The 12,939-nt window shown below is 40.8% G+C and overlaps 1 protein-coding gene across 3 annotated transcripts in view; it reads left to right on the plus strand.

The window, feature by feature from the left end:
• The window catches only part of UBR2 (ubiquitin protein ligase E3 component n-recognin 2), a 105,797-nt gene that overhangs the window by 68,893 nt on the left and 23,965 nt on the right, over nucleotides 1-12,939 (plus strand). For all 3 annotated transcript variants that reach the window (XM_006266031.4, XM_014598085.3, XM_019483230.2), the window contains exons 29-34: nucleotides 1,444-1,625; nucleotides 3,610-3,809; nucleotides 5,963-6,056; nucleotides 8,868-9,029; nucleotides 11,890-11,987; nucleotides 12,461-12,539. In XM_006266031.4, the coding sequence (XP_006266093.1) occupies nucleotides 1,444-1,625; nucleotides 3,610-3,809; nucleotides 5,963-6,056; nucleotides 8,868-9,029; nucleotides 11,890-11,987; nucleotides 12,461-12,539 (815 nt within the window). The remainder of the gene's footprint in view (nucleotides 1-1,443; nucleotides 1,626-3,609; nucleotides 3,810-5,962; nucleotides 6,057-8,867; nucleotides 9,030-11,889; nucleotides 11,988-12,460; nucleotides 12,540-12,939) is intronic.

A 12,939-nucleotide genomic window follows, 5' to 3' on the forward strand; every position in this document is an offset into this window, starting at 1 on the left:
CAAAGCCGCCGCCACCGCCCCCCATCCACCACCAGCCTTTCCCTCTTACCTTCTGCTCTGGCTCTGTTCCCTGCAGCCTCAACATCACCTGGCTAGGAGCTGCTGTTGCTTTTTCCTGGGCAGGCTGGGCTGGGTGTAGGGCAGAGGCTTCTGCTGCTGACTGCTGCAGGCCCAGAGTAGGGCTGCAGCAGAAGGTAAGCTGGGGGAGGGCAGGCTGAAAGGGAGAAGTGAGGGGAGAGCAGGCATGATAGGCAGGCTGCAGTGGGGGGAACTGGAAGTAGAGAGGGTAAGGGGCAGGCATAGGCAGCATGGGGGCATGTGCAAGGGGGCACATAGCGTGGTGCAGATACTGGGAGAAGGGCAAGTGAGAAAGAGGATAGGCACAGGCATAGTAAGACAGCGGGGACAGGCAGGGAGGGCAAGGGAACAAGAGCCACGTATTTGGCCCCTTGCACCCTGCTGCTGCTTTTACTGCCACATCAGTGTGGGTGGACAAATTTAAGCTGACCTTCCACTAGACAGATTCTGTATGTGGAAAATTATAATACACTTGTAATTCTCCATGTGTAGTTTTTAATTATTGGAGTGTCATCTTAAATTCAAAGTTGTCTTGGATTTGGGTATATGTGGTACATGTTCTGAAACAAGCATGGATCGTGAATAGCAGTGGTTGAAGCTCTTAATTACTGATCTAAATCAAAGTCCAGATATGTTAAAAAGTAATTCTGGCCAACGAATTGTAGATTAGTCTGCCTTGGTACAGAAAGAGTGGTTCATTCTTATAGAGGAGAGTACTACCATTGCCCTTTATGTCCCAGGCCTCCCCCCCAACATGCCCGAGGCCTTTGAGCCTTTTGTCCTCATCTTTTTGATTAATACTAGCTTTAAGTAACAGCAGTATAGACTCTGCGCTTTTAATCATTTTTCATCATCTTTTACTTTGTTTGGAGGCAGTTCAAAAACAAATTTAGAAGACAGTTGTATGTTGATTGTTTCTTCTGCCCTGCAGCCATTTCAGATGGGTGGTGGTTTTTTCATCTTACCCGTTTGTTTAGATCTAGATTGTGCTTTTTAGGCACCACTCAGAGGAGGGTATTGGGGTGCCACAGCAGCCTGGAAAGCACAGCATGGTGGAAGAAAGGTCATGTTGTGGTCCTGATTCTTCTATCTGTCTTATTTGAGATATGGTACATTCACAAGAGAGCTAGGTTATGGATTAACCAGTGCATCTCTGGGATTCCATGGCATCCAATTCTGCCTGGTTCTTACTTGAACCAGACAGAAGAGAAAGAGATATGATGCAGGCACAATATTCCCAACTTTTATCAACTTTGAAATCTAAGGAACTAAAATGAATAATAAATTACAAGTTGCAGGTATAATACAACACACTATTCCACTTAAATATTTTTTAAAATGGCTAACTGAACAACAACTTTTTAGAGTTCGCGAGATAAAGACAAAGCTGAGAGGAAGCGAAAAGCCGAGATTGCCAGGCTACGCAGAGAGAAGATCATGGCTCAGATGTCTGAGATGCAGCGACACTTCATTGATGAGAATAAAGAACTCTTTCAGCAGACTTTGGAAGAACTAGACACTTCATCCTCCAAAGTGCCTGATAATAGGTAAAAATATTTTAAGTGAGAGCTTGAGAGAATTTGTAAATTCCTTAGTACCTTTCAAATCAAATCATGCTCTTGTATAAATAATTACTAAACTGAAAAGCTGAACCTTTCTAACAGCTATGCAGCTATATTTCTGACCATTTGTTTTTCTCTTTCATACTGTTTGTTTGTGTCCTCTGTGTCAATCCCCCTGCCACCTATTGCCAAGCATATGGTATAATTATACTAAATATTCCTGATTTAATTTTTTGGAGCTTTCAAGGTAAACTGACAAATACCTTGACTTTCTTATAAAAACCAGGTTAGGAAGTACAGCCAGCATAGTTAATTGTCTAGAGCAGAAAATGTTATTAAAGATAAAGAAATGGGAGTAACTAATATCTGTGCCTGAGAGTCTTGGGGGCAGAGATTAAAAGCAGGTGGTGATCTAAATTAAGGCAAGTTGGTATTTTTTTGAGGTGCTGAAAGATGGAAAATGCCTGTAGTGTCTGGTATGTCCGTACAGAGGCATAATGTGCAAATAATATGCCGGGGCAGTCTCCCTCATTGGGCAGCATACAGGAGCAGCAGCAAGCAGGGACCTGAGCAGTGTCATAGAGTGCAGGGTGTTCTGGGAATTGTAGCTCTCTAGAGTAGCAGTGGAATTTGCCATTTGGGGCAGGAGGACCCTTTCACCCCATGTCAGGAGGCCAAAAAATGTGAAATTTGGTGGCAAAAAATGGGTTCAATTTTCTTCGGGCAGTATTGAACTCTACTACCACTCTGCAAACCTGATTCCTTGAATGCCTTGCACTCCATGAGACACATTGCCTGCACCACTGCAATGTGCAGCTGACCAAGTGCAAGCAAAGCAGGGAACCAGAGACTGAGGTGCTCTTCCCTTTAAGTTGCACTCAGGGCACCTGCCTAACTCACCCACCCCACATTATGCTACAGTGTCAGCAAATTGAGGGAAGGCTGGGAGAACTACGTACTTCACTACTATTTTTAAAGAAGTAGGTAATGTATGGAAATTTATTTTTAGTTCCTGTACGGTAGAGTTTCTTACAAAACTCTGGCTATACTTACCAAATCTAGTCAATAGTATTCAAAACCTTACTGTTGAAAATTTATATTTAAAAAAATCTGCAGGAGGAGAAATCTTAAGACTTCATTGTAACAAACAACATAGTGATTCTTTTTTTTAAGGATTAAAAAAAAACGAAAACCAAAAACCTTCTAAGCTCTGACCTACCAGTTGAAATGGGAGGCTAATTTGTATAGTGCATAACTGAATCACATGGGCACTGAATTAGCAGTATATTTCAATGCCTACACTTTAAAAAAGAAAAATTAAACTAAAGACTCATGTTTGGATATACTTGCCAGTTTTGTTTCAAAATCAGCAATTTAGTGATTTAACCATAATTTTAGTTTGGTTGGTTATATGACCTGAAGCAAAGAATATTTAAATGTGGCACCATTTGGACATGACCCAAAAGCAGGTGTCAAGAATATATGAAAGGGTCACAAACAGACTTTAAAGATGAATCAATAAACTTTAAAAATGGATTCTCCTTTAAAGGAGAAAACTGGGAAACCATGGCTTTTCCCTTGCAGGCTGGCTGAGTTCCAGCTTGCAAGGGGCTGCTTGGGGTTCCCCAAACCTCCCCTCCCCACCCCACACACTCGGGGGGTGGGGGACAGCAGGTCAGGAATAAGGGGCAGGCACTGGGTCGGGACTGGCCATTAATGTTTACAAATGAGTCCTGGTACAAAAAAGGGTTGCGAACCATGGATTTAGAAGACATATGGTTTCTCTGAATTGCATTTTTTGTACAATAATTTTTGGGGAAACATGCATGAATATGTGCTGAATGTTGCTTATTTTCAAGATGGGAACATGTAACATAATTTTATTACCTTTTTCTAAGAGAATTTAAGACATGAGCTAACTGAAATATTTTTCAAATAGCATACTCTCACAAATATAATTTGATTCTAGTCCTACAGTTTCAGATACAAAGCTTACAGCTTTGGGTCCAGAGCAAACTAGAGTGACTGAAAAGAGACAAGTGGTTACTTGTATTTTGTGTCAAGAAGAGGAGGAAGTTAAAGTGGACAGTAGGGCCATGGTCTTGGCAACATTTGTTCAAAGATCAACTGTACTGTCTAAAAACCGGAATAAAATAATTCAGGATCCTGGTGAGTTGTATATATTGTTACTATAATATTTGAAAGGCAGAATATTTGATATCTGTCTTCTATCTTTCCCTGAAATAGATTTGTTCTGCTACTATACTTTTCATTGTTAACTATATAACTGTGAGCAAATTCTGTATTCGGTAGCAAAATTCTCAGTGTTTTCAGTGAAATAGTGTTCCTTATCTAGAGTAATAGGGGAAAATGGAGAGGTAGCATATTATCTTAAGCACTTCCAGCAGACCGTTCAGATTTATAATTATGGAAAACAGGTATATCAGGTAAAGGAATTTTGTTTGTATTTTATGGTACCAGGAATGAGAGGGGGAGGAAGCATTGATACACTGCCAGGTATGCAAGTTGTTGTTAATGATTTCCGTGCAAAAGCTGTTTAGCTTCAGTTTCCAGTTGAGTTTATTCAGAGACTGTCCTTAAATGCTGTCAGACATTAAGCTCATATCTTTTCTTTATTCAATTCCATTATTGATGTAATGGCCCCTAATAGTGCAAGTCTGGCAGCAACACACCTCTTTATCATAGGCAGAATTGGAAACAAAATATGCAGAAATAAATGTAGAGCTGATGCTGAAATCTAACTACAGAGACAGTTCTGTTAAGCAGTATAGGAGCAGAACTAATAGTTTGGTATAACCCAAGGGTTTTCCAAATCTAGAGTAATGTGACCCACATCTTTATAGACAGTTCACTTCACAAATGCTACCCTGATAAGCTCTCTGTGATAAAGGATGTCTGTACCTCATGCAGTGCAGTGGAGATACTCAGGTGCCAGAAGCTACTTTTCTTGTAGCAACTACAGAAACCTATGTGAAATAATAAAGCCAAGTGAAACCAGAAACAAACACAAACAAAAAGCTTAGGTTTTCACTATACCAAGGCAATAGGTCGTGACATAAAATATTTCAGACAACAGAACAGTTTGGCATTTATACACATACTTTTCTGTCCTGCACCATGCTGGAGATCCGCTGCTTTGGAGCAGACTCGATTAAATTGAGCTGATGTGTACTGCGCTGTGCCCCATGCAGTTGTATAAGTGGCGAAATGTGTGTCAGCGCGCAGAAAATGGTGGCAGTGCACTTTTGAACTAAAGCACCTCCAGTGTGTTTTAGTTCAAAAGCAGGCTGCTGCCATTTTCTCAGTGTTGATGTGCATTTCGCTGCTTATACAGCTTCAAGTGTCCCAGTGCTGGGCGCTTTTCAAAGCTTCCCGGTACTGCAGCACTTGCATGTACAAAAATGCCCTTTGAGTCTGAGTTGTCTTTGGCCCTACGGAAAGTCTTAAATAAAAAAAAATTAAAAAAAAAAAAAAGCCCTGTAGGAAAAAAAAAAAAAATCTTAGTGTTTGTCATAAACTAGCACAAACAATTAAAAACTTTTAAAGGTAAAAGTCAATCCCTTCGTTACCTTCCCTCTAGCTAAAAGACTGACCACAGTGTGGAAAGGATATTTCACTGCTGCCCCACTTGGTGAAACTTTTTAATGAGCTCTCTGGAAGTGTCTCCTTGCCTCTCCCATTTCTGCCCTTCTCAAATGGTCCAAGCCATTACCCCTGCCCTCTCCAAATCTAAACTGAGGGGCATGTTATGTTACAATTTGACTAGTGTATCCAGTAGTTCTGCCTAATTTTCTGTGAAACAGTTTGGCCGCAGTGAATTCCTCTGGTGTCGTACACAGAAGAAATCCATTTAAAACATTTCCATCTGTCCATGGTTATTTTTTATTAGACTATTTCTGGGGAAGAAACTTGGAGGGTGGGGGAAGAAAACTGGTTTCAAGACATTCTGAAACAACCCATTTTTGGTTAGTGTGTAAATACACTATATATTTCTTCTACCAAACCATAGCTCTTACTGTTTGCAGATAATGAAAGTTTTGCGTGCCCAGAACCTTTGAAATGCCCATTTAAGCTCAGATGCTGGTGGTGTTCAGCATTGTTGTATTGTGCAATAAAAGAAGCAGCTAAGACAGTATACTTGTTAAGGATTAGAATATACCTTAATTAACTTGAAAATAGAAATCATGATGATATAACATTAAAATTTAATAAAGCATGTAAATGACGTTATAGGATTTTGGTATGTGACAAATACGCTAAAGATGGGTTTAAATGCATAATTGTTTGTTTTTTTTATGCAGAAAAATACGATCCATTATTCATGCACCCAGATTTATCTTGTGGAACACACACAGGTAGCTGTGGACATATTATGCATGCCCACTGTTGGCAGAGGTAATTACCATATTTAAAGGTGGTAGAACTAGGCTTTATTTTCAGTTAGGTGTTGAGTCCATTCTTTCTCCCATTATTTTCAGTTTGAGTTTTAATGTTTACATTAAGAAAGAATTAGGCCATAATATGGACTTAAAAAAATAAAATGGTGTCACAGATTAGAAGAAGCAAAGACATTGTGTGCATCTAGATGAGTGTGCACGTGTGTTTCCCCAGGGTCAAATAGCAGCAGCATATAGTTGTGCCGCTGCTACTTGTCCCTGGGGAACACCTGTGCACCTGTGGTCTGGTGCGCAGCAAGTTGCCCCAGGTCAGGTAGGGGAGGCTGGGGTCAGCACCTGGGCTGGCCCTAGCAGCCTTACCTGGGGTCCTGGGTCCTCCTGGGGCTCTAGTGGTGGTGGTCCAGCAGCAGGGAGCCTGGCTAGCAGCCAGAGCATGGCTCCAGCCAGCCAGACTCAAGTTTCAGGTGGCACACACTGCTGCCATGTGCGCTGCCCCGCTTTTTTCTAGCGTGAGTTTTTTTGACACTGGAATCTCCTGGTGTCACCCCCCCTTTTCCCCACGTTTCAAATTAGCAGCATGGGGAATACCTACATGTGCAGCATGTACAGTATGCAGCACTGCAGGTGGGTCTGTGGTGTCACATACCACATGTGTGCTCATTTACATACACCATATATAGCTAAGAAAATTTTTAATATTGCAAATGGGAGTAATTTATTGAAAACCTCATAACTAATTTGAAGGTTCTTATCTTGATGAGTGGGAGTTGCATGAATGGTGTAGCTTTAAAAAAAGTAGACTGTAAATTATAATTATAGACAACATTGAGAGGATAAGAGGTGAAATTTTCTCTTCAAGCTAAAGGAACTTCCCTGCATATGTATACAGTATTTGAAAAAATTGTCATATTGCCATAATGGTGAACATGGATCCTGATGTGATTACTATTTTTACAGCTGTTGATTAATGTAAAAATTAACCAGGAAAGCAAGAATATTTTAAACCTAGAGTTGAATAAATAATTTGCAACAAATAACTTATTTGATTAGCATAATTTTATCTACTTGTGGGGCATTCAGTAGTTTTGTTAAATTGAATTTGGTAGATGATTTTGGTAGTATAATTTGCTTCAAATATTCAGTATTTAGGACCTGAGCCTTTGATATATTGTTTGGTCAACAGAAACCGAGTGTGGTGTTTATCTAATCAGCCAACAACCCATTTAATCAGAAAATGAGCTTGAAAACTTGTGAAAGATAGCAGCAATAGGGTAGGGGCTTGTCTACATTTTTAAATTTACCAAATATCAATTCTGGAAGTGTTTGAAGTGATATATGTAACCATAATGGTCCTGGAAATATGCTAAAGAGTTTTTGTGGGCAGTATCTTTTATTGGGCCACCTGTGTGCTCGGGATAGACTTAGATAAGCTTTTGGGTATCACGGTACCCTTCCTCAAGTCTCTGACAGAGCATCAAGCACAGGAGAGTTAAGTATCAGATGGGTCCAATAAAAGATTTTGCCCACAAAAACTTCTCTTGTACACAATGCTGGAATGTATTTTCAGCATATGCCTCTATAGACACTTTCAGTTTGAGGGTTTTATTTCTGCTATAGCTCAGCTCACTTCTGAAATTAATTTATTAATTTTGTTTTCAGTATTCTGTTCACTAACTGCATCTGAAAAGAAAGGTTCACTAGTGGCTAATTTCACTTGCATCAGTTTTTACATACTGTTAACATTTAAACTTTGAGTTGAACATGCAAAGAACCATAACTGTTGGGTTTACCTTCAGCATTTGTTTCTGTGGCTCACTGAAGCAGTTGTCTGAATTCACAGTGCACCTAGGATTTTGCACTTGAAGCATTCTTACTTTAGTTCTGGTCTGTTGATGACTGCATAAAGCATAAAAATGCTTGTACTTGAAACTTCCTGGCCTTATCCAGCAAAATTGAGAGCAAGCAAAGTGAGGGAAAAAAAAGTGAGCAATGAGGCACTCTATTTCTAAAGGTATTTCCATGTGTAAGGCAATGCAGAGCTGAGTCTAAACAACCTAGATTGAGTACCAAGAAATAATATAGTTGTGCTTGTGCAGCATCCCACCTGGGTTAACTTCCCTGTAGAAGCAGGATAGAGAGGAATGTACTGCTTCTTTGTACTCCTTATGAAGACTTGTTCTCAGTCTGTTTTTTGACAGTTGTGTTCCTTAGTCCAAGAGGACATTAAGTATAAAGACAGTTGTTATGCAATCATGAGTTCTCCAGAGCTAAATAAATGAATTTACCCTGTGTTGCTTCCAATACTTGAGCTAGGTCTAGTAACTCTATATGGCACTTTACTGTAGAGGTTAATACTGGCTCTTTGCTCACTTCAGAGATTAGCTTTCAGGCTGGCAGTTGTATATCTATGGCCTGGCACCATCAAGTATTAAGATGAAACAGTATGCTGTCATATGTAAGCATACTTTAAAATTAGATTTTCTGTGTAAAAATCAGTATTTTTTTTCCTCTTAAGTCTTTCAGGTTTCTTTTAAAAAAAATAATACAGGAAATCCTGATCTTGAGGATTCAAGAGTCTTGCTTTAATTTTGATGGTTTAGTGGACTGACTTATTTTTAAAAATCATCATCAACAAATAGTAATTAGTAAACCTTGACTAACAGGAAGGTAATAGCCAATAATTCTTTTAAGTAATATACTTGTGTATATCTAGAAAAAACAAATGCTGCCAGAGTATACATAGATTTATACACTAAAATAATGACTGTATTGATAGAAAATTAATACGTGCTGTTCTTTTTTTCTAAAGGTATTTTGATGCTGTTCAGGCAAAGGAGCAAAGAAGACAACAAAGATTACGCGTGCATACAAGTTATGATGTAGAAAATGGTGAATTCCTTTGCCCTCTTTGCGAGTGTTTAAGCAACACTGTTATTCCTCTGCTTCCTCCACCAAGAGCTTTATTTAACAGGTCAGTTTGCTTTTAGGGGTATCCATGTTAATAGGAAAAAGTCTATTTTAAATTCTAAACTGGTCATTAAACTGAGCAAACTGCAGAATTGTAACCTGACTGTAAACATGCAATATAAACCCATTGCTGCTTGTCCTATCTCTTGCAGCCACAGAGATTAGTCTATTTCCATCGTTAATATAATCACCCTTCAGGTATTTGAGAAGTGGTCACATGCTCCCATCTTCCCCCATCTTCATACTAAAGAATCCTACATTCTGAGTCTTTCCTTATATGCATTATTTTCCAAGTCTCTCATTACTCTAGTTGCAGTCTGAAGGACTCCTTTTAATTTGTCCAGATCTTTCTTGAAGTGAGAGGCCCAAAACTGGACACAGGACTCTAAGTGTGGTTTCATCAGTGCTGAATAGAACAGAAAAATTACTTCCCTTGGTCTGCAAGCAACTGTCCTGTTCATACAGCCCACTGAGCTAGTGCCATTTTTTTTGCAATAAGAGTACACCATTGACTATTATTCAGCTTGTCATCCACCATCCTTTTCTGTATACTGTAAGCCTAATTAGTTTTTCCCCAGTATGTATTTCTGCATGCAGTTGTTCTGTTCTAAGTGCAGGACTTCGCATTTGCCCTTACTGAATTTAATTTGATTGATTTCAGATCATTTCTTCGTTTTATCATTATCTTGGGGACTGTAGAGTTTTTTATTCTGTTGAATGCTGACTTATTGTGGCAGTTGTTTTACAGTTTAGTGTCAAAACTGTTGTCACAACCTGAAGCAGACTTTTTGTTGGCAAATTTTAATATGGGTGAAAAATGAAATATCTTTGCAATGCAAAAAATACAGTATTTTCAAAAAAAATTCACTCATTAGTAAAAACATCTCTAAGGAGACCTTAGATTTTCAGGATTTAATTTATTTAATTTTTGTTTATTGTGTGCAAAATATTTATTTTGAATAAAATATTAATAATATAGCTACTTCTGTAGGAAAAGTAAAGGAACTTCCTTCATTTAGCACAGGGGCAGGCAAAGTCTAGCCTGTGGGTCAGATTGGGTTTGCTGCAAACTTTATTTCCCAGCAGGCCTTGCCTGGTTTCCATGGAGACCCCAGCAGTGGTGGCATGGTAACAGCGCAGGGCCAGGGTTTCAATGGACACTGGCCCCAGCAAAGCTGGCAGGGCACGCACCTGGGCAGGGAGCTACTCCGTGGCAGAGATCTTGTGGTGCTGACAGCATAGCTGGGGCAGAGCTGTGATCTGCTCCCCTGCATGCCCCAGCTCAGGACCACACAGTCACCACTGCAAGATCCACTCTGCCAGTGCTACTGGGGCCAGTCTCCATGGAAACACTGGCCCCATGATGTCACGGTGTTGCTGCTGCTGGGGTGTCCGTGGAAACTGGCCACGGCGATGCATGCAGTGGCTGCTGGGAAATGGAACCTGGCCTCTGGCCAGATCTGCCATTTTGACCACCTGTGACTTAGCAGCTATTCTATAAACTACTTGGATCAGGGGCAGGCAGTTATTTTGGGTGGAGGGCCGCTTACCGAATTTTGGCAAGCTGTTGAGGGGTAGCCCCGCCCCTTGACAGGTGCCCCATTTCTTGGTCGCTGTCTTGTCACGAGAAGTCCTACCCTCTAACTGCTGACCTTTGCCACCAGAAATAACCCCCCTTGCCTCCAGAAGTATTCCTTTCAGCAAGGGGTTTTGCCATCTTGGAACCAGAAAAATACCAAATTATACTCTAAAAATTGAACATGTACAGCATTCATTTATTTGGTTTCAAAAAATATTTTTGTCCCGATTTACATCTGTATGTGTAGTGTACGTAGAGGTGATTGCACAGTAGCTTAAAATAAAGTTTTACTCTTGTATATTGTGGGAGGGGTGGGAGCATGGGGGATGGATATAGGTTTGCGGGAGACTGTGGGTATGTGGGGTGTAGGTGTGTCTGTGGGGAGTGCATAGGTGTGGGGTGAGGGAGCATGTAAGTGTGTGTGTGTGTGTGTGTGTGTGTGTGTGTGGGGGTTGTGGGTGGGTATGGGGTTTGTGGGGGGTTGTGTGAAGGAAGGGTGGCTAGGGGGTGTGGGTGTGAGGGTTTGCATGTATGGCAGTGCAAGGGGGTGTGTGAGTGAATGTATATAGTGAGGTGTGCATGTGGGACTCGCCCTATGAACACACACACACTCTGTCCCTCCCTCATTGCTCGCTCTCCCTTCCTCCCTCATTGCATGGACACACAGACACCCCCCCCCCCCCCCCGCCTGCTCCTGGCCATGCAGCCGGGAGCCATGTGGTGCAGGAGCAGCTGGTGGGTGGGCAGGGAAATGGTGAAAGCAGCGGGGGGGCAGGGGAGTAGTGGCAGCAAGTGGGTGCACAGAGAGCAGTGACAACTGGGGAAGAGTGCGGGGCCTAGAGTGGAGAGGCAGGAGTACAGGGCCTGGCAGAGGGAGGCTGGGGGGCAGAGCCAGGCTGCTGGGTCCTGTCAACTTCCCCTGGGTCCTACTGTTCCTGGCTCCTGTCATCTTTGAAAGGCAGCCAGGAGCAGATAAATATTAATTTTCTAAAATGTTTAGGGGCCCTGCAGGCTGGATAGAATGGCCTGGCAGGCTGCATCTGGCCCATGGGCCATATTTTGCCCACCCCTGACTTAGATCTACCATGTCCCCCATACCACAGGGGAGCAGTGTTAGATTTTAGCAATCACTCAGGAGTAGTAGATATCATAACTTTAATACCTAATTTTATTACTATCTTGAACTCTATGCTCACTTTTAAACAATAGGGATGATGCATTTTTTTGCAGAAAAAGGGATTCTTAGATGGTTTTTAAAGAATGCAAGTATTCTGTCTTTTGACAGGTTAGACTTTGCAGGTCAGCCACACCTAACTCATTGGATCAGAACAGTATCCCAGCAGATAAGAACATTCTGCTTACTTCAAGATGAAGAAAGTGCTAGTAAGTATGATGATACAAATTTTCTGTGTACATAGTTGTGGAAATATTGCATTGTTATATATATTATGTCTTCGTATCTCTAATTGGAATTCATATCGGGTTGATAGAAACTAAAAGTTTCCCTTTGTTAACTACTGTAATGTGAATTGACTTTAATATAAGCTTAATTCTCATTGTATTTGTTCCAAATATCAGTACTAAGACAGTCTCAATATTAAGACAAAGATTACGTGAGAATGAAAGTTGAATTAATATTTTCTGTAGTGCTGATCCAGTTCACCTTGAATTGGAGTTAAAATGGTGACAAAGTGGTTATGCTTGTATCTATAATCAGTGTCTATGCTAAAAACTATGCTGAGAATAATTCATAATGTCAGTTTTCAGTGCTGTCAAATCTACAGTGCTCAAAAACAGTAAAATTCACAGAGATAAATTTAAAGACTCACAAAATATGATACTTTTTATTTATACAGGTAGCAACTGCTGTGGTAACTCGGAAAAAATGGATCAGTTACAGTTACCTGAAGGATTTAGGCCAGATTTCCAACCAAAGTATGTTTCGTATATTTATAAACAAATAATATTTTGTTGTGGGAATATAAGACAAAAACAGGGTACAGTTATGTTCTGTGGCGCTTCATTAAAAAAGTGGGGAAAAGCCTTCTGAATTGCTTCAGTGGAAGAGCTGAGCCAATGCTGAGTACTGACTAGTGTAGACAATTTGGGCCATAAATAGTAGTTACAGAGGGGCTGTACAGTTACCTGTTTCTGGGATTGACATGACTTCTAGGTGAACAGGCAAAATCTGTAATTTTCTCACTAGGAGGGTATTAAACCACTGGAATAGGTTACCCAGAAGGGTGGTGGAAGCTCCATCCTTGGAGGTTTTCAAAACCCAGCTAGACCAAGCCTTGGCTGGTATGATCTAGTTGGGGATGGTCCTGCTTTGAGC

The sequence above is a fragment of the Alligator mississippiensis genome, chromosome 1 (assembly GCF_030867095.1).
Source record: "Alligator mississippiensis isolate rAllMis1 chromosome 1, rAllMis1, whole genome shotgun sequence".
Classification (NCBI taxonomy): Eukaryota; Metazoa; Chordata; order Crocodylia; family Alligatoridae; genus Alligator; species Alligator mississippiensis.